The sequence below is a fragment of the Leptosomus discolor genome, chromosome 2 (genome assembly GCF_034619465.1).
Source record: "Leptosomus discolor isolate bLepDis1 chromosome 2, bLepDis1.hap2, whole genome shotgun sequence".
Taxonomy (NCBI): Eukaryota; Metazoa; Chordata; class Aves; order Leptosomiformes; family Leptosomidae; genus Leptosomus; species Leptosomus discolor.
Window position 1 is genome coordinate 119,226,178 of NC_141392.1, and position 21,792 is coordinate 119,247,969.

The 21,792-nt window shown below is 40.3% G+C and overlaps 1 protein-coding gene across 2 annotated transcripts in view; it reads left to right on the forward strand.

Annotated features, from left to right (window-relative positions):
- The window catches only part of KLHL29 (kelch like family member 29), a 253,368-nt gene that overhangs the window by 161,086 nt on the left and 70,490 nt on the right, over positions 1-21,792 (forward strand). For both annotated transcript variants that reach the window (XM_086461618.1, XM_086461619.1), the window contains one exon: positions 18,093-18,231. In XM_086461618.1, the coding sequence (XP_086317744.1) occupies positions 18,093-18,231 (139 nt within the window). The remainder of the gene's footprint in view (positions 1-18,092; positions 18,232-21,792) is intronic.

Consider the following 21,792-nt stretch of genomic DNA (forward strand, 5'->3'; position numbering starts at 1 on the left):
GCAGAGCAGCAACGAAGCATTTCATTGTCAGCCGGGAGATTTGGGTTGCAGGGTAAAGCTGGAGCGCTAAGTCCCAGCCTGGCTGTGGCTCTTAATGTTTCCAATGATGTATGCGTGGTTTCTAAGGCAAACGGAGCCGTGCTGCTTCTCTGATCAAAATCGCGGAGGGTGCGTTTGGACTTCCCGAGCCAGAGGGAGCACGTCGTTTGTCAACTTCACCATCAAACGAGGCGGCGGAGGTTGCCCCGTGCCTGTCCTTGGAATGGCGCGGGAAGGGCTGTTGTGCCAGCAGGGTTGGAGACTCTGGGATAGCAGGGCCATGAGGATCACAGCCCAGCCGCAGTGGAGGGGGCGATCAGGGATGAGTAGCAGCTCCTAAGAAAATCAGCCAGCAGCGTGTGGCAGGGGATGGTGAAGCCAGCAAGCAGTGGGGTGGTGTAAATACATAAAGAAATCAAAGTCTTAAGTTGCCCTTCATTTGGTGCTCATTCAAATTACTATTTTTTGGCAGAAGTAATTCAGATTAAAGACAACCTTTCCTGAATGCTTTTAAATAAATAAATTGTCTCCTATCCATATTTAGCTCTCTTTTTCCTCTATGAGATATGCTACTGTGGTTCCTCAGTCTCTGCGGATCTATGAATTGTTACTCTATTCCTTCAATGTGATTTTGGATGGCAAATACTTCTAGGCTCTGAATGGCAGTATTGAAATTAAAGTTGCACCAGAATAGTCCAGGAACAAAACAGTACCAATTAAGGTTTGCTTTTATGCAGCTACTATTCAAAAGCAGTCATCCAGCCTTTGGGTTATAACAGTTTTCCACCTCAGTTATGCCCAGACCAACAGCTTCGTTGTTAAAATAAACCCTAAACTTCCTTCTCTTTCTATCTGAATTCCCCTTTCCCTCTTTGCATTCAGTTCACATGCTTTTTCTTTCAGAGCTTTCAGAGCTTTTATGGCTTCAGAAGCCTCTTCAATTCCTCCCGGTGACTTCCGAAATAGTGAAAAAAGTCACGTGATGATTTTCCCCAGACCAGGAGACCTCTTTTTGTCCTAATCAGCTGCCAGCATATGCATGGTGTTCTTCATGCCAGTGGCTCCTGTCCCGGGTGCTCCCTGTCCACTGGGAGCGATGCAGGCAGCCCTCAGCAATCTCTGCCTTTCAGTGGATGAGAGTCAATCCAGCTAGATCAAAGGAGTTGAAAATTGTGGGCAGCTAATCAAAGATAATCAGCTAGCCTTCCTTTGTGCTTAATAGAGAGAGATGGACAATCCTGGGAGAAACCCAGCTGTGCTGAAACAGATGTCCGAGGAGGCGAGAAGACTCCCCCTCTGGAGGTGCCTGTCTTGGTCTACGGAAGGAGCCTAGATAATGAAGTTAAGGCTAAATACCTTTTACACAGCTAAATGTAGATTTGATTAATTTCAGCCCAAATTGTGTACCCTCTGTAAAAGTATGCAAGTGTGTTTATCCAATTCAACTTTAATAAGCAGCATTTTGAGGAGTGCTCTCCTGTCCTCTACCTGAGGGACCAGTGAGCACAAGGAAAGCAATCGCATCCTCAGCCGTCTGCTGCAATTGCTAACAGAGGTGGACTGGAACAACTGTCAAAGCTGACACATCAAAGATCTTTCTAGCATTTCCCAGCCTTGAGAAAAAGCAACCTGCTCAGATGTTTACCTTAAATATTTTGTAGATTTTTCAAGAATGCCTCACTTCTCATTTTTAAAAAAAAAAAAAAAAAAAAAGAAGAAAGATTTTAATAATGATAGCTCAGTTATTTTTCCATCACTCAAGGACAGCTGTGATTCTTCTTATTAAAAACATTGATCCGCATAGGATAGCATTAATACTGGGAAATAAGACTGAGTTAACTATATATTGCCAGTGCATGTATATCGTATATGTGAAGTTACAAACTTGAAAATGGGCATACAAAATAAGTACTTCAACTTGAAATTGATAAAAGGGCAAGAGTTGTGTTACTTTCCAGTCTAGTGGGAATGAATAGGCATATACAGTACATTGTTCTCCTTTGCTGGTTTTTAAGGCATGAAAAGCAATTTGAAGTGTAGTCTTGCTTTGATGCCATTTAGATTCCTCCCACATTAATGTCAGCACCTTTCGTGTGTGAGAGTGTCTACATAACATGTTTCTAAAAAAGAAACATAGTTCTGTTCTGGTTAAAACATTTTGTTGTGTTACCACTATTCATGCAAACTCTAAATTTTCTATAGGTCCATGAAAATAATGCATTTAAGGTTTATTGATGAAGTTTCCACCAACCCATCATGGCCAATGCCTCAGGACATGTGTGGTGCTTTGCTTTAGATGCCAGAAGGCTGATTTAGAGCATTTTGAGTTAAAGGAGACTTAAGCCGGTGGGGTAAAACCATGCTGTACTGTGCCCGGAGGGCTTTGTTGTCACAGGTCCAAGTGCAGCCTAGTTAGACCTGTGGACCCTTGGACAGCTGAAAGTCATTCCTAGGGGGATGAGTTACAAGTTCAAGCACAGCATCAGCAGACCAGCCTGCATTTGGTCCGCAGCTAGTGATGCCCACACTTCATCACTCTATGTTGTGCTGTTTTTCTCTCATGCCCTGGGTCCTTTCAAAACCCATTGCTGCTACCCTGCACTCCCTTTTGTGGTCTGGAGATACCCGACAAGGTGATGCAGGCATGAGTTTTGAGGCTGAGTGCATCAGGAGCATCTCATCATACAAAGTATGAAGCACATCCATCTATGAGGAGGTGAGGGGGCAGTTTGCTTCATGAACTCAGTGCTTTGATTAATCTATTCAAATATTAACATGCCTGGTGAGGTAGACCAAAATATCCTCTGGATATATAAATATTCATATGCTAACATCTGCCACAGCTGCATAGTTATAATTCTGTTTTCATGGGAGGAAAAAAGTCTCTTTGAGGACAGTCCAATGTAGCAGAGGGCTCCTCTCTTCATACCTGTCACTTAGGAAGTTGTGTAACTTTCTAAAATCTTTTATACTCGCATTATTTTAGAGTTAGCCTGGTCTGTGAGGATTAAACTCCAGCAAAACAGCTATTAATGTTCCTGGTTCACTTTTAGTACGTGTATGTGAGATAGTAAGTGGTTTTTATAACATAAAACAGCCTCTTTGATCATTTGCAGGCTGATTTCTGCCAGTGGCACAGTCCTGAAACAACACTGCTTTGCACAGTTAATAGTATCAGATTTTCATTATGGTCTTCATAGAATCACAGAATGGTTTGGGTTGGAAGGGACCTCAAAGACCATCTAGTCCCAACCCCCCTGCCATGGCAGGGGCAACCTCCCACTAGACCAGGTTTCTCAAAGCCCCATCCAACCTGGTCTTGACCTCTACCTTTGGTGCTTTGGCACATGCCTTCCATTTTCTATGGCTTGGCATAGTCCCCTGAAACTCCAGGTCCTTCCTTTTTTTTTTTTTTTTTTATTTTTTTAATTTCTTGCTTTACAATCATACTTTATTTATGGCTATCCTGCTCCAAGATGTCTTTTCACTAGGTTTAGTCCTAGTGAAAATCCTTTAGCTTCACTCCTCTGAATTTTGCCTATAAGTCTACCTGTTCCTTTTCTTCCAAGAAAAAAAGAAAATAACTCAAAAATATCATTGGCAGCCTTGTTTGTCAGTAGATTCCATAAAAATCTACAGCAGCAGGCTTGTTACATATTAAAAAAACATACTTTTTTTTTTTTTAAAGTTCAACATACTGGCAGTCTTAGTGGCTTTCTAATTTTTGGCATAGGGAAGACTTTGTTTCAGTGCTCCACCAAAAAGAGTGTACAGCAACCATATTCTCTTTTTGCTTTCAAAAAGGACTTGAAAAATAAGGTTCTTCAAAAAGAGTCAAACCAAGTCATTTATTGAATGTCTTTTTCCCTTCTGGAAGCTCTCTTCGATACTTCATAGTTGTTTTTAAAGAGTTATAATAATTTTTCTCATTCATAGATTAAATACTAAAGGCCACGAAAGAACTGATTTGGGCTACTTTTTGGCTACATCAGCTACAGAATAAAAAAACCCCGTCAGAATACCTAGTTTGCTCTTCCAGTCCTGAACTCTGGCTTCTTTTACTTAAACCAGTATTAAAGGTAGATGTTAAAATGATGTAAAATTTGAGTATTAACACAAGAATTGCATAGTCGCCTACAAAAGGGAATGTCTTACTTTTAAGTGAAGTTGTCATTGCAGACTGTTCCCTGCAGAACAAGCAGAGATTTAAAGCTCCATTACAGAGTAGGTGCTTTCCTTCCAGCTTTACCTTTTTAATCTTTGACATTACTTAGATTAGTCAAAAGCAGTTTGACCCTATTATTTCAGGAGAAATCATTGTTTTTCTTTATGACAAATTATAGATCGGTTAAATTTTCAAGTGCTGTTAAGTCTCAGGCTCAAAAGTTACTTGGGCATTTTGCAAAATCTAATCTAAATCTTCTCGGCTTTTTTCGTTTCTTAGACTTCTTGCAGATAAGGAAGATGTTGCTTTAGCTTCAGATTTATTTTGCACTTACAGCATTATGTATTTTTCAAAAAAAGTTGCAGTCTACCCAAATTACACTTCAGTCCAGCAATTTAATGTCCTTAGGCATGCATGGAATTATCTTAATCACATATATAATCAAAGATATATTACTGCCTTTAAAAAAATACTGCTAGGAGAAGATTGCAAGTGTTACAAGAGGGGGTTGAAGAATAAAGACGTAACAACAGAAAAAAAGGAAAACTAAACAAAATCCATCACATAAGCTGACTAGAAAGTTAACGTTAAAGTATCAGGCAATCAAGAAACAATGCTCCTTTGGTGGTGTTGCAAGCATGTGTCTGTATAACTGTATTACATTACAGTAGTGGGAACCAAATTCTGTTCTCAGTTAAACTGGTGTGTTGGTTAGAACTGGTAAACACTTAGTGTTACTTAAAGGGGCTTTGTGTCAGTTTAACTCTGCTAGTTACTGCACAGCCGTAACTGAGTTAAAGCAAGCTCTGATTATAGATAAATAGCTGCCGCCTGATGTAGTATTGACAGTAGCTTCACAGAAATAAATTGTCCTTGAAACTATTTTTTGCTGTAAGACACCATTTCAATCACAGTTTTTTCCAAATCATAGTAATTGGAAAAGTCATTTAACCATCATTAACAAGGGCCGTATTTCCAGAATTTATGAGAGATGATGTTGCTTCAAAATGTATTTTATTTTTATTATCCAGTTTACTAAAATTTAAATAGCAAGTAGATATGATAGTACATTAAGATGTAAAATGGTCAAATACTCTATTTTCATTTTAGAATGTCGTGCTTTTAATTATGTTGCTGCTATTTAGTACCAGAGAAGCATCCTATTTTCTAGGTTAACATCTCATATTTGTGTTATGATTAAAACAGTTTGACATTTTGAATAAAAATATACTAATTCGTTGTATTAATTAAAAATAATGACCTAGAAAAATGCTTCCAAACTAACCTAAAGACATCAGCACAGTGAGAAATGACAGTTGTGCCATATTGTCACTATTAATGACATTTTATTAAGCAGTGTAAAAATGTAAATGCAAATGAAAAAAATGAAATTAAGTACAATTTTCATTTTTAAAACCCTCTGTATGAAATCTTCAGTCCAAAGAAAGGGTCACAGATACTTGGGAAGACAAAACCAACTTTTGAAATATTGACATTTCCTGTGGAACGTAAAGGGCAGCTTTTGCACAGGTAGATATTTGTTCTTTTTAATACGTGTTAGCCTTCTGCTGCCAGAGCAGGGAGAGGGCAAGTACACAAGAGGTGAAATCCCAAAGCCTTTGAAGTTTATCCATAAATTTTTAATGAGTTTGTTCCCAGGGTTGTTCATTTGTACATATAAACTGCTAATACCATATAGTTAATTAAAAGTACCACATTTTTCATAAATATGTATATGATATATGAGAATTAATGGTCTAGAGAAATGAGAAATAACAAATGAAATTATAATAATTATCTCTCCTGCAACCAGTTAAGACACACGGCTCACACTAGTTAGAGACACCAGATTCTGCTCTGTGTCAGAGGGCAAAATATCATTGAAGACAAAGTAAATAATCACCAACTGTTTTGTCCCTGAAGAGTTCAAAATAAAAATTAAAAAGACCACAGACAATAAACGGTGGTTATTTCATTTCCAGGTCTGTATGTTCCTTTTGGAGATCTCATCACTGACTTTAAGGCTGCAAGAAAGCAACACCTTTTGAGAGGACCTCAAGGACAGCCCTTTTCTCCAAATTAGTACTAAGCCCTGTTTTAGTAGAGATTAGTAAAGTAGCTTATAGATGGACATCTCTTTCCATTTTAAATTTGGCATCCTGGATTATATTCTAGTTTAAGCCCAAGAAACGGATCAATGGAAATACTATTGTGACTTTCCCTATGTCCAGTGAACCAAAGGAGGTTTCTACATCATCTACATCAGCGCATTTCTGATTTTTTATTGTGAGACAGACAAATCAATTCCCATCGAGAATCTTCTTTCTGAATTAGATCCTGTTATTTGCAGTTTACCTAAAGCTGTAGTATGTCCCCTCTCCAGATCTGCACGGTTTCAACAAGTCTTTCAGAGTTACCTGTTCTGCCCATACCTTTCAATATCTTTAGCACTCAGATTCCAAACTGGAAACAGTTAATGTTTTACTCTGTATATGGCTTTTCAGAACAGTGCAAGTGGTTTTATGGACTCCTGTCATCCTGCAAACTACTGTTGGGGAGCTATTGGTCTAGATATTTCGGTCGTTAGCAAGAGAAGCTGCTAGTATCTTAAATTGAAAAAGATCTTTGATTTCCCGCTAAGACCTCTAGAAAAGAAATTTACTTCAGTTCTTTCATAAAACTTTACAACTTTGTCTTCCCAGTGCAATCTGGAGCCCTGGTGAGGCTGTCATTTGAACTGAAGCTGTATTGCAGCCTCTTTTGTTCTCTCCTCGCCTTAGATGCCTGCTTGCTGCCTGCTGGCTTGCAGGAGCGAGCAGGATGACTTGTGGTGACAGCTGTAAAGTTGCGGATGGGAGCAGAGAGAGGAAAAAAGCCCTTGTTCGGTTAGGAGGGGTTTTATATCTCTCTGTTTCCATAACTACACAGAAGGAGAAAAACATGCTTCTTTCATGCTTGTCTAGATTCAAAATTGCCTGTTGTCATCCTTTCATAGGTTCAGCACCTTTGCGAGTTGGTCTTAGTAGCATTTTCGGATTATTAAATGATTGTGAAATTTGTATATTGCCTTCACAGTTGAAATTTTGACTTAATCACTGTGTTTTCTGAGGTGTCCCTTTGTTTTCATTTGTTCTTGTAATGTTTTAGCCAAGTCTTATCAACCATCTTCATTATGTGAAAGCCATTCAGCTCTCAAAATAGTCTTTATAAGCTTGCTTAATTCTTAGAGAGCCCATAAATTTTAATACTCATTAAATAAATCTTTGTCCCTTAATCTCAACAGGCTTCTTAAAAGTGTCTTTTTTTTTTTTTTTATTCTGAGTTTGGTAAGGCAGCTACTTAAACACTTCCTGATAACTCGTTCCTCTATGAATATGAACAACATTTGCAGTTAAATGGTTTCTTACATTATCAGCCAGTCACAGCTCACATTCTCTTGCCTACTGTACAAACTCACTATTCAGGCAACACAGATACTAGGAAGTGACTTTGCTAGGATTTATACAAAAATACCTAATATTAACAACAATACCTTCCAAGAAGTTTGTTTAAAAATAAAGATTTAAAAATCAAGGTTTACCCTATTAAAGAAAAACATGAGTTAGGCAGAAGTGAGAAGGACATTTTACAAAATATTTCCTAAACAGCTACAACACAGTTAGACTTTGAAAACTTTACAGTCCTTATAAAAGAAGACAAAAAATCAAATATAAAGTCTTTCACATTTTTAGGACAGGTAGAATCTAGAGTTTTGAAAATGTAAGTAGGGAGATGTTCAAAGGAGATCTGACACAAATTATGGCTTTTTTAACATAAAATACCATGTTCCTAAAGCCCATGGGGCACAAACAATAGCTTATTTATAATTTTTTCCAAACCTGTAGTCATTTATGATTCTTAGGTAAGCTAACAGCCTTGTATTTAACTACTATAATTACTTCTGTAATCGTGAGTGGACATCAGTGCAGCCACCGACCGACACATCCTGAAGCTGTAGAACAGGGAACCAGTTGTTGAAGCAGAGTTGTTGGGTTGCGGACTACCCCAACGGAGGGCCTGGAGTTGACTGGCAGCATTTTTATTTTTTTTATGTTGCAATATTTGATTACATTTGTCTGTTCTGATAGTGTAATGAATCACTGAGACTCATTGTGGAGACACAGTCTGTACCAGTAGAACAGTTCTCTATCACAGGACATGTCCACCGGACCAAGAGGTGCTGTCATGTGCATTTAACCCAGTGCATAACATATGCCCAGTACTAAGCCTTCCACCAACTATATAGGCCTAAATACTTGATTTAGTACTTTTTTATTCATAGATGATGTATAATACCTTCTGAAAGGGTGAGATTTCAGTGCCAAAGATTTGAATTGGTTTTATTTGCTTTCATTAGGCAACATATACTGCAGTATATGAGTGGTAGAAAATAGGTGTGTTACCACTGGTCAGTAAAGACGGATTTATTTCAAAGAACTGTGTTGATTACAGTTACATACATTTTAAGAAAAAACTAAGTCCTGCCCCTGTTGAAACTGGGCAGCACTGCCTTTGTTTACAGTGGGCAGAGGAACCCCTACCCCTTGCTAATTAATGTTGTTAAGTGCTTTGAAGTCTCTGACTGTCAGGTGTACCCCTTACAGTTTTCTGTGGGGGTTTTTTTCAGTCTAATACTTGCAATTTGTCCTGGATGCATCACTACTTTATTTTCAGCAACCTGTCTTTTCTTATTTTTCTTATTTTGGAAAACAAGCGTTTTGCCTGCCGGCTGTACGTATGCACACGCGTGTGACTGATTGCTGTTAATACACAACTCGCAGCTTTTGTTCTCACACCACCAAACCTGGTCAGCGTTTGACTATTGCTGACATGTCGGGGAGCCTGTTGATTACACTAGCGGTTTCACAGATGGGTGCTTCTTGTTCAAAGCCTTCAAAACTAGGAAACGTTTAGCTAATGCCTTGCACTACATAAAGAGATCAAAAAGGTCTAAGAGCTATCTGCAGGTCTTCTGCTACAAGCAATTAGGATAATACTGAATCCATCCCAGATCACGTAGTAATAAGTATTTTAGCCTTCCCTTAAGTGTATATTGATATTCAGGGCTGCCTGCTGGTAAATAAAACAAATCAGAACTAAATTTCTCATTGAATCTGGGCTATTCTCCATTTCCAGCGCTCACGGATTTTTTTTTTTTTTTTTCCCTTCTCTTTCTGTCTGTCTCTGTGTCTCATTTTGTCTCCAGAGAAAATTATTGTCTGCCTGGAAATCAAGTTACAGTGCTAACTGAAATAGTGGCAGGTTATATATGGAACAGGGGGCCAGGCTGGCAATTTGCTGGGATCCCCTGGGGTTTGTTTGCCTTGGCCAATATAGAACAGGCTGCAGCCAACTTTATATTTAATCAGCGGTGAATCCTGAAAAAAAAAAACCAAACCCCAGCAGATCCTGATATAGGAAGCTGCATCTTTATCTCAACATCTCAGTGGGTATTTTTATGCTGGATCCTTTGGTCTTGCTGCTTGTCTTTGTGTGGATCACAGCCCGTGTTGGAAAACTAAAGAGATCAGATTGTCTCCGTATTTTTTCTCATTCTTTCTGTGCATCCATATATGTAATGTAAATACAGTTCATTTTCAAAGCCAGTCACATACACTCACTGTGCATTTGTAGCCCTGTATGATTATAAATTAGCAAGCATGGATACCATAGAAGACTTTACCTTATAAATCAAAGCAGCAAAGCAATCTAGCCCCCAAACCCCCCTTTTTATTATTTTATGCATTACTGTGATGCCAAAATCTCTCCAAAGTTACATTTAAAGTAGATTTTCTATAAATTAGGGATGTAATTCATCTCTGAATATAGTCAGAAAATATGTTGAAATAGTTCTACGGCCTAATATAGGGAAATATCAACTCTGTGATGTGTGAAGGCATCCTTGAGGAACCTCCTAATGTCAGTTCTAGTGATGATAATAGCCTGAAAATTGGTTTCAAAACATGATATGGTGACTTCTCTGAGTTTTTAATATATTTAGAAAGGCTCCATTTACACATAGAGTTGTAGTTGTCTTCCTCAAGTGAGTAATCACTGCAGCTGACTTTTTTGACCCTTTCTCATCATTATAAGGTGAGAAGAATTTGTCTATTTGAACAACGAAAAATTATTTAGCACAATGGGGAATCTCATGGCCAACAGTCCTTTGAGCCACAGACATGTTGTTCAGTATGGGATTTGGAAATATTTCCTCACTCTCCAGCATCTGTTACTGTTTTCTTTAGCAGCACAGGTGTATAACTGTCAACAAGACTAAGATCTGGACAGGTTGGTCAGCACTACAAAGTCCTACTGCCATAGCTGTATCAGCTCAGAGTATGACAACTTCACACCTTGCATTTCACATTGCTGTGCTGACAAAACCCAGCAGAAGATGACTTTCGTTGCCTTTTGTTCAGAGGTTGGTGTACCTGTGCCAGCAGTGATACCTCTCCATCAGCATATGCTCCATCTTCACTAGGGAGTGTAGCTGGGTAGCCAAGAGTCTGTAGGGCACGGCCTTGCTGCGCCTGTGCTTTGGGGCTGTACTGCTCCTGTAGTCAGTATTGAACTTTTCTCAGTTCATTGTATTTGGCTCCAGGCCTTATGAAAGCAAAACGTCCAGGAGGTGGCCACAAGCAGTCAAGCATTTTCAGATGCCTTTGGAGCAGGATGGCATCCTGTGGAAACTAGATAATCAATACAGACTGGGACAGGAGGGCTGGACACACCATTTTGCACCTCCATCCCAAGCCATTAGCAGCCTTGGCACTTCACAGCACAGAGTAAGAGTGTTTCACCATTTGTCTGCCCCCCCCATCTCGCCAATAAAGGATCCTCATATAGGGGAGTCCTGCCTTTGTTACTCCTCCTCCCCCTTCTGCTCTTGATGAAAAAGTTCAACTGGAATTGAGATCCAAAAGGAAAAAGTGAAAGTATTTATCTGCAAGAAATTATTTCTCTCCTTTGCCAAAAAAAAAAAAAAAAGTGTCTGGTGTCAGCTAATTGTCTAATCTCCCTTGGAAATCCCTGGGGAGAGACGCCCGTGGTAGTGCATCCTACCTGGCTGAGCGCACAGCAGGGGCTGGGTTGTACATGAGACATGTTTCTGTCTCTATTTGACTACAGAGGCAGTCCAGATAAACGGATGTTTAATTTTTAGAGTCCAGGAAGGATGCTGAAGATCACAAGATAGTATCTGAGACATCCTCATCTGTTAATGATTCCCACAAGGCATTCCCCTTTTTCTCTGTTACTATTTCGTTTCTGGCCAAAAAAGAATAAGGGACCTCTTTCTTCTCCTCAGGCCCAAGTGGGAAGCTGTTCTCCAGAGGTGTGTACTTGTCTTCACACCACATCGAAGCTGCCATAGCTGATGGTGTATCTGTGAACTGGAAAATAACTAACCTCCTGCCCAGTAATTATGGGAGACCCTAAGGGGTGATGTTCAGTGGTAGCTGGTCTGCAGTGTCAAGGTGCCCCAGGGGAGTGGAGATCAGCCGTAGCCACTGCAATGCCAAGTATGTCTGTGTAACTTCATCAGACTGGACGTCGTGGTTTGAGCCTACCCAACTGGCTCCAAAAGCACCACGCAGCCGCTCGCTCACCCCTACCCTGTCCTCTGAGGGATGGGGAGGAGAAAAAACAACCAAAAAGCCTTGAGGGTCGACACAAAGGACAGGGAGGGCTCACTCACCAGTTATGGTCATGAGGAAAAGACAGACTCAACTTGGGGATAACAACACACATTGAATACAAAACAGCCACCACCATCAAGAATGAGAGATACAACCAGGTCCTAAATACAACACACCTCCCCCCACACACACCCCCCTCCGGCCTCCCCGGGCTCAGCTCTGCTCCCTCTTCCCCCCCAGCAGCGCAGGGGCAGGGAATGGGGGTCCCAGCCCGGCCGGCACAAGGGGTCTCCGCTGCTCCTTCCCCCTCAGGGCGAGGGGCCCTCGCAGCCCTCCCCTGCCCCACCGCGGGGTCCCTCTCCCGGCAGACATTCCCCCTCCACCCGCCCCAACGCGAGCCCTTCCCGCGGGGCCGCAGCTCCCCAGAACCCCCCAGCGCGGGGCCCTCCCGGGGCTGCCGCCCTCCCGCCGACGGGCGGCTCCAGCGCGGCCGCAGTCGCGGCTGCTCCGGGCCCGGTCCCTGCCCCTCCGGCCCGGGGCCCTCCGCGGGCTGCAGGGCGACCTCTGGGCCACCGCTGGGCTCCAGGGGCTGCAGGGGCTCAGCCGCCACCCCACCGCGGGCCGCGGGGGAACCCCTGCCCCGGCACAGCTCCCCCTCTCCTCCCTCACTGACCGGGGTGTCCCCAGGGCTGTCTCTCTCCCATCCCCCTTGGCTCACCGGCCCAAACAGAACACACAGACACAACCAACCCCTTCTTTCACTCTTAAATAGTTATTCGCAGAGGCGCCATCGGTCTGGCCTTGCCCAGAGGCGAGTCCGAAATTGGAGCCCGGGGAGCTTCTCGAAGCCCCTTACAGGAGCCACCTCCATAGCCCCCTCCCCCACTGCCAAAACCCGGCCAGACACCAAACCACCACACTGGACTGATGAGGCAACTAAGCATTTAGTTGTTACCTTTCTATGCAGCTGCTACAAGATACCCATCAACAGCATGAGGGTACATGGAGCAGTTTATTGTGGCATTCTCCAGGCTTTGGGGTTCTCTGTGTGTCTGTGGGCGTAGCAGTGAGGAGGAACAGAGACTTGTCAAAATTGTTGAAAAATCATGAATTCTTGTGTGGTTCAATAGGACGGGTTCACCATGGTACACATTTACCCATCACTCATAACTCCTGTTTCACTGCTAGGTCTTTTGCTTCATAATTTAATTTCTGGTAGCTACACACGCTCTACCACTGTCTATCAAAATAAGCAAGTGTGTGAGGGCTGGCACTTAATGGTTAAAATGCTTGTTTTGCATAACTAGAGCATAACCTTGGGAATTAATTTCCTTACTTATTAAGGCAAAAAAGTAATTGGATTTTCCTTCTGGTAACTTTTCTTGGCTCTCTCACATTTTCTGTCCCAATCATGAAAGCATGGGACTGTCTGGGCAAGCACTGGTCATCTTGCATGTTCTTCACAACAATAATTAGTGATGTTTCATCAATTACCCTTTGCAGTTTTATAGTAGGTTAGTTTTTCTGAGCAAATTTTTAAAAATACTGTTTGTAAAAAGTGTTTTTCCGTATTTCACAGCTCATTATGTTTTAACTCTTGCTGCCCCCTTTTAAAGCCTTATCTACTAGAATTTAAGTAAAGAATTCTTCATTAAAAGTGGAAATAAACGTGAGAGCTTCCACTGTGCCACAGGAGTGTGCATTAGAAAGGATCTTTGACTGAGTATCCAGTCTCACTGTGCTTGAAATACAAAATAAATAAACTTGGGGAATAAGTTCCTTGTTCTTTTTTACTTCTGATTATAAGTAATTTTAAAGAAGATTCACTGTATAGTTTCTGTTCCCTTTACTTGATCTACACAATTAGACAGTTGTTCTTGGTCCTACATTTGATCCAAGGCTTGTGGGCTCTTCAATTTAATTTGTAGTTTGTCCGTTAATTAAGAAGGAGAAAATGTAGTGTGATGGGTGGAGCTGGGGACCAGGAATGAAAGCTTCTGAGTTCTTCCTGACTCTGTTCCTCACCCGAGGAAAGTCACTTACCCCTTCTGGCCCATATTGTCTCTGGGATTCTCAATATAATTATGTTTAAATGCCCCCAAGCAATGATATGAAGGCTGATAATGGCAAGATAGAAAGTGCTTCCTTTCACAAGCTCCACAGAGATGTTCAGTTGCAGGTTTCAGGTCAAGTCCCCTTTAGGTTCTACCGCTACGTGGCTAATGTAATTGTGGAAGAACATAAGGGTGTCTCTTGTGTACTTCTTTATGAAGAAAACATTCAACTAGTCTTTGACCAAGAATGGTTTAGCATCAGTAATGATGAAGACGACAGAAAGGACTGGCTTGGTCTCTGCAGTCCCAATGCATGTGTGCACCTGGGGCAGAAATGAAAATCCCTTGCGTTACGGATGCGAGAGCATTTGCTGAGATTCACTGAGGAGAGGGAACATCAGTGCCCACCCTGCTGAAACCTTGCACCTTAACTGTCCTTGCACTTCATTGTTAACTGGCTCGCAAAAAAAAAAAAAACCAACAACAACAAAAAAAAAACCACAAAAAAAACCCCAAAAAACCAAACCAAACCAAAACAGCAAATGAGAATAAAAGCAAAGAAAAAACCCTTTGTAAAAACAAAGAAACCAGAGGAATAAATAACCACTAGGAAATTTCCAGCAGATCCCTTTCTAAAGGTTTCAGGAAATTTGTTGGAGGAAACACTGAAAGTTAGGAGGAGCCAAAAAGAGGGACTAGCAGGAGACAGCTGAGATAATTTTTCACTGCCAGGACTGCACTGTGTTGTCTCTCCTTTTACAACTCATCGGCAGGCATTATTACCTGGTGAAAAAATTTGTTTTGCAACTCATCCTGAGTCCTCATAAATCATTAATGCCTGGCTAAGCACAGTGTGAGCATTACAAATACTCTGAGAATGAGGGCCCGTTCTGATATAACCTTGTGTCCAATACTAATGCCTGCTAGTTATTTAGTAATACAAAGGAGCCTCAGTGAGGAAGATCGATGAATCAATGCAGTCTCCTGACTTCTTCCTCCTCCTCTCCACCTGCCTCTTCTCTTTCTAGTTCAGAAACAGAGCTACAAAAAATACAGGACTGTTCGTAGTTATCTTTCTGTGGAAAGCACTATAACAAGACAGGGGGACAAGGAAGGTATTACGGCCTCCAAATGTCTATAGGAAAAAGTGGAGCTTCAGTTTCTGATTTCTGGGGTTTTATGAACCAAATTGCACCACTGCTCCAGACCTGTGTTTTCTGGTTTGCATCCCTTAATGAATCCATGCGGTATAAAGCACACTGAAGTGTGTAAAGAGCGTAGATAGAAACTGTGCCCAGGAACTGCAGGACTGGGTGTAATTAAAGGGTGCTCAGTAAAGTCCAAGTAATCAGCCCATTACCTGGGGGAGCCACCTGGGGACTTAGATGCTCAAACCAGCTCTCACAATGCTGAATGAAAATAACACAGAGAACACAACACCTATAGGTGCAGTGGCTGAACTTTGTGTCTGGTTATTTGGCAATCTTGGCTACAACTATGAGTTCAAGGATGGTCTCTACTGTCCTACATACCCTGAGCTCAGCTCCGAAAGCCCCCAGCCCATTCAGAGTGCAACTAAACTCTGTTTCCATTCCGCTCCTGGAGCACAGGATCTGTCTATACAGTTGTGGTCTTCAACACTAAGAATAATTGATCATGAGCTTTATAAGGAGGAAATTGAATGAGGCCAGATGGAGATTGACCCCTTGTGTAAGTGTAATTTTAAACTCGTTTGACTTAGTGTTTGTTGGAGCCCTTATCTTGAAAGGCTTCTGCAAGGAAGGTTGTAAAGGCCTGCCACAGATACTAGAGCAAAGGATCTTGAATAGGAACTTAGGAAAAGTGGAAATGGGGATGGAGGATAGTAGTTGGGCGAATTTGAAAAGGGGAATGACGGAAAACAAAAGTGAAATTAAGTAGCGGATAAGAGAATATCGGAAAATTTAGAGGGAAAAGTAGCTGTCTTTAAGGCATGAAATGATAGAAAATTGGTCAGGAGGAAAATGTAGTTGCTGTGAGTGAAAGTGGGAAAATGGACCAAGACAGAAAGAAACAAAATCGTTCATATGTGAAAAGGGACAGAAAAATCACCTCCAAAAAATATGCAGCTAGAAAGCACCTGGTGCTTTTCTTGTGAAACCAAAGACCTTAGTCACTTTGACCCTAAATCAGGTAGAACACCCCCTGTGTCCAAAGCATCCTTGGTCTTTAACTGAGGCCTGAAGCATTCATGGTCAAGTCAGACTTTAGGCATCACGCCTCCAGCAAAAGCCTGAAAGTTTCCTGCAGAAGAGTGAACATTCGGTTCCTGATTTAAGTTTTTTCTCCAAATGTATCATTGTACTTTAGCTCAGACAAATTTGTTAAAAATAGTCCCAGCTATAGCACCCACAGGACAGAGTGGTTTATTTTCCCCTATTATAGATCTGACACAAGCCTGCTGTTATTTCTGTGCCCTCTCTAATGATCTGCTTGCTCTCTGGAGAGCACTGACCCATTTCAGCACAGAATAATTAGCCTTTCAGACACTACTGTGTTTCCATTAAATAGACATAAATGTGCAAGGTGACATTTATTTACTTAGGCCTGAAAAATGTGCACCACAGATGTTGGGGCTTGGGAGAACTGCAATTTCTTTTCATGCAACAGTTATATACTTGCATGCTTTCATGTTGTTTAACCAGTAGTGCTTCGCTGAAGTGATTCCTGTTGAGTTTCATGGACGAAGCAGGAGAACACAAAGATTATTTGTGTCTTCATTTCACCATAAGGCCCTTGGTGATGCTTTGGCAGCCCAGTGCCCAAGCCCAACAGTGGCATTAAATGCGGTTACAGTTACTCAGTCTTCAAGTCCCTTTTACTTTGCGTAAGGAGAGACTCCACGTAAAGAACTGTTGTTGATTTACAGATCTGTCTGAAGAGGAAAGTGTTCAGGGTGTTACACTGAGAAAATGAGAACCTTGACCTATTGCAAACATAAAATAAAACCAAAATCCTTTAGTATTTAAAATCAGCTCCTTTATCATCTTGATCACTGGCTTCTGAACCACCAGACTATTGCCCAGGTGAAAAGTATATTAGTCATCTTGATAGCCACTTTGGTCTGCAAAGTTGGAGGGAAGTCTTACCCTTAAAAGTCCAGCCAGCATATAAAACATGTAGGTTGCTTAGTAGTTCACATCCACACATGAAAACGTGGCACACTATTATTTCATTCTGTTAGTCCCAATAGGCTTTATAAAAGGAGGCATCACACAAGGTAGGTGCTTTATTGCAGGATGGAAACACTTTCATAGGTTATTTTAATCATTACGATTCTTTCATGATGTGTGAAAGTTGATTGTTGCTGTAAATGAAGCCATTGAAGGCTAAAAAATAAAAATGCTGTGATGGTAAAAATCCTTGGAGTGCAAAAAATGGGAATTGCTATAAAAGGCAGTAATTTATTCTCTGCGTGAGATTATTTTTTATCATAAGGATGCTTTTAAGCTAATTCTGAAACATATACAATTGTAGCCTATGTAGCTAAGGTATATTGCAAGATGCATTGTTAATTTGGCTAATTTTTATGCACTGTAATTTATATATTATACAGAATTACTATTTTATTCTGTTAACTGAGAGGCTTAACACATTTTTACTATGTTAAGGATAAGTTATTTTTGCAGGTCTTATGGTTTTATTATTTTGACCCATATCCAGTTCATATTGCATCATGATACCATATTTTTACTAATATTACTCTAGTATGTTCAGAACTTATTTGCATTTGGATAGAAACTCATTAGCTCTTGATTTTTATTATAACAAATTATTTTAACTTTTCTGTGATAATGCATTCTGTGTGTTTCTGATTTGCTGATGCTGTAATATTTTGGTTTTGTTTTTAACCCTTCCAAATTTAGGATTGTTTTTGCGTTTTTTCTGTATATTTCAGTTGTTTAGACCTACTGGTTCCTGCTTTTTTCTTTTTCTTTTTGTTAATATGTTATGTTCGTAACTTCTGACTGTCTGTGTTGAGCCAGTCTTACCAACAAAAATATCAGTTGTTTCCTGTTTCTCTACTTCTTTACAAAAAAAAAAAAATGAAAAGTAAAAAGTAAAAATAAAAAACTCTTAATGGGAACCCTGGCACTGTCTGTCTTCTCTGTTCTGCAGAAATGTTGAAGGAGTTGAACCAGCAACGCAGAGCGAAAGAGTTTACAGACCTGAAAATTATTGTTGAAGGCAAAGAGTTTGAAGTCCACCAAAATGTTCTAGCTTCCTGCAGCTTGTATTTCAAGGACCTGATTAAAAGGTTTGCCTTCCTTCCAGCTGTGATCTGCTCTGTTCTTTTGTAGGGCGCATTTGTGTCGCTTTTTTTTCCTCCCCTCTCTTGCAGGTTTATGAAGATTGAATCTCCTGTCACAGAGCCAGTAGCCATTCTTTCCACCTCCTCTGAATGTATTTCCAAACTGAGACTAAGACCCATTTGTTACACATCTGACTTGTACAGTGTAATTATTTCTGATGAGTAGAGGCTGGTTTTGGCCGAAGAAAGTGTTCCACCACTGAGAGATCTAAGATTTAAACTCAACTGCTAATGGTGATTCAGACCACAACTAAAAACTATTGTTGTCGATGGTTTCAAGGAACTCTGTCACATACGACAAAAGTCTGTCCTTGGGGCTACAATAAGCCATCAGCGTTCTGGTGAACAATGCTGAGACGTCCTGCTACTAAAGCATTTTGAGTATCATAATCCCTTCACCCTGAAATCTTTGTTACATGCTTTTGTGTGTCTTTTATGGGCAAAGGGATTGATATTTTTATTATTTGAGGACTTTTAAAAGAAGAAAAGACAACTGATGAATTTCTCTAGGAAAGATGGGAAATAAAACAATTTTCTGGTCAAAATATAGCTCAGTCTGCATGTTAGACTAATGGTAGTTTTTTTCCTGCAAGCACTCTAGCTTAGGGTAGGTACAATATGTACATTTTCTAAACATCATGTCTCTGCCTTTGCATTTTCCCCCCTCTGTTTCTAGCTGATTGATTCTAAACAGTGCATGATGATCTTTTTTTTCCATTACATTGATTTTTCAATTTGTATGCTTCATATACTCACATAGGAATAAATTGGTACTCTCGTATTATTAGTAAGTTAGAGTAGCAAGTAGGGAGAAAAAAAAAACATGAGGATAACTTTCATTTTTCTCTCAATCATCAGCAAATTAATGCAGCTGCTGATTTTGCCTTGCAGTATTTTCCTGAGCAGACTGAGCCTGGACTGTGCTAAAAAATGGGATTAAAGAACATTTTGCTTGCTTCAAATCCTGTATTTAAATTTTGCCAACTAACACAATAGTGACTGTATTTTATTTCAGGATGGCATATTGGCTGGTATCTCCTTTCAGTGTATTATGTCCTTTTGCACAAAGCTGGTTTTATAATTATGGATATATATTACATTTCTATGATATAACTGTGCTGACTTCCTTATCAATTATTCATAAATAATATGTTGGCCTAGGAAGCATGTCTTCTCCCCTCTGTAAATCTAATGATTGCTAACTGTAGCTATGCCAGATCTCTCCTGTCCTTTCTCTTCTGTCTGCTCATTATCATTTAATTGTTAAGGCTACAGTATATGCTTTTTAGGGTGATAAGGAGTAGAGTCTATAGGGAAAGAAAAATCTTAGAATTCAGAAATCCAATAACTGACTGGCCAAAGACCGTCATTTTGCTGCGAAGACATCTGCTTGTGTGCAGAAGTCACCAGGCAGCATCTTTTTCTAGAAGCACACTGAGGAATCTTGCTGCTTTATTATTTAGTTATCAAATGGAGATATACATTAGATTGAACACTGCTCTGATACGGACTCATTTAAAACAAACAAACAAAAAAACCCCAAACCTTTTCAAATGCCCTGAAAAGAGACTGTGAAAACAAAACCCTGCTTTTCAGCATTTATTGTCTTTCAGCTGCTCGCATAAGGCTCACATGCATTACAAGAAGAAAATAGTGCAAGGTTTAGCCCATTTGCCAACCTCACCACTTTTTGTCTTCTTTCACATCATCAGCAGCAATAAATACTCCAGAGGTCGATTTGTGTCCACAGTCAGGTCTCTCCATCGCTGTTGTCTTTCATATATAACCTCAGTCGCACATGTAACCTTGATGAAGGCTAATCGAGTTGCACAGGTGTATCCAAAGCAAAAATACCTTTATTACTGATGATGATGCTTGAATAGGGAAAAATCCAGCTTGATGTCTAGTTGAGTTTGCAAAACTGTCAGGTGAGAAAAATAAATATTAATCTGTAAAGTGAGCAAATGTGCCTTTTCAAGACAATAAACTCAGGGCTATAGGGTGGAATTTCTAAAGACTTGCTTTTCAGAAGATGTAGTGTAAAGCCTAGCACTTTTAGTAACCCCGTGAAGTCAATGAAAGTCAAGGACTCCAGTTGCAAGAGGCACTCAGTATTTTGTAGGATCATGCCCTTAATAATGCAGAATCATTATAGTTCACAGAGTCAGTATGTTTATAAATACAATACATCTGGAATCCTCTCCTGATATTTGTTAGTGGCTCCTTTGAGATAGTACTTAAAGCTTTATGTGAATTATATTGCACTCTTTGTGTTATTATAGAACTCAAAACAAGAAATGGCAGTTTTTCTTAAAGAATAAGAGAGATCTCTTTATAGTAATTATAATATAAAGGGCATTTCAGTCAGTGCGTGCTAGGGTTAAACTCTAATGCTATTTCAACTGAAGGCACCAATGGGTCACCAGAAACATCAATGAGAAGATGATCTATTCATGAAGGTGCTCTGTGCATCCATATTAAAAAAAAAAAAATCTTTCAGAGTATTTATTTCCTCTGTTCTTTGCCACAGGCTAGTTATTGTTAGCCTCACATTCTGCCGGTGATTCCACTGTGTGTTGGAGTTGGTATCTGATGGTAGAGTAGCAAGTAGTGTCTCAAAAGAATAAAAGGGAAATGTTCAAAAACAAATAAGATCAATTATCCCCTCCTCAAAAAAACCCAACAAAATATAGATAAAAAGCATAATAGAACTAGAGTTATTGCCCATCTCGAGGAAGACTATTTGATGAGAATTAGTCATAGCAGGGAAAAAACTATGTTATTTTTATTGCACTGTAGTGAAAAGATGATAACCAGGTTTGATTGATCAAAACAATTCTGAAGTTATTTATTATTTGTGAAACAAATTTGGTAATGAGACCACACTTTGAAACCCCCTTAATTTCTCAGAAAATGGTTAATCCTGCAATGTGCTGAGTGTTCTGGTCCTCGTCCAGGAAAGTTCTTGTTCTGTGTGATTAATCTTCTAAATATATGAGCACAGCCCTTTTGAGGTTGGGTTAGTCCAGTCCTGAGCCTAAGCTCAGCACCATACCAAGCACTGTGCTCTTGGAAATGGATTGACTAGTCCCCGTCAGGAGCTGTGCAGCACTTGAGCCTAAGTCAGGACTCGACGTTCATCTCCCAACAGCAGCTGACCATAAAAAACAATCTTGGTCCTTTTCAGTACAGAATCATCTGAAAAGGACTAGGTATATTAGGAACAGCAGGTGTAAAATGTTCCTGACGTCTGTTCCACTTCCTTGTGCCCATGAAGGGAGGAAAGTGAGGTGCAGGGGAGGGATGGGGATGTGTGAAGATCGGTGCATGCCCAAGGCTGATGCTGCAGTAGGACATAGTGCAGTAACCTCAGGGGCTATGGGGCTGTGGCTAACAACCTCAGGAACAATTTTATACAATATTAAACATATTTAAGGAGTGCTCGGTTTCCTTAAGTTCTCTTCATAAAATGCTCTTTAAAGTATGTCCTTTTTCAGGTGAATATTT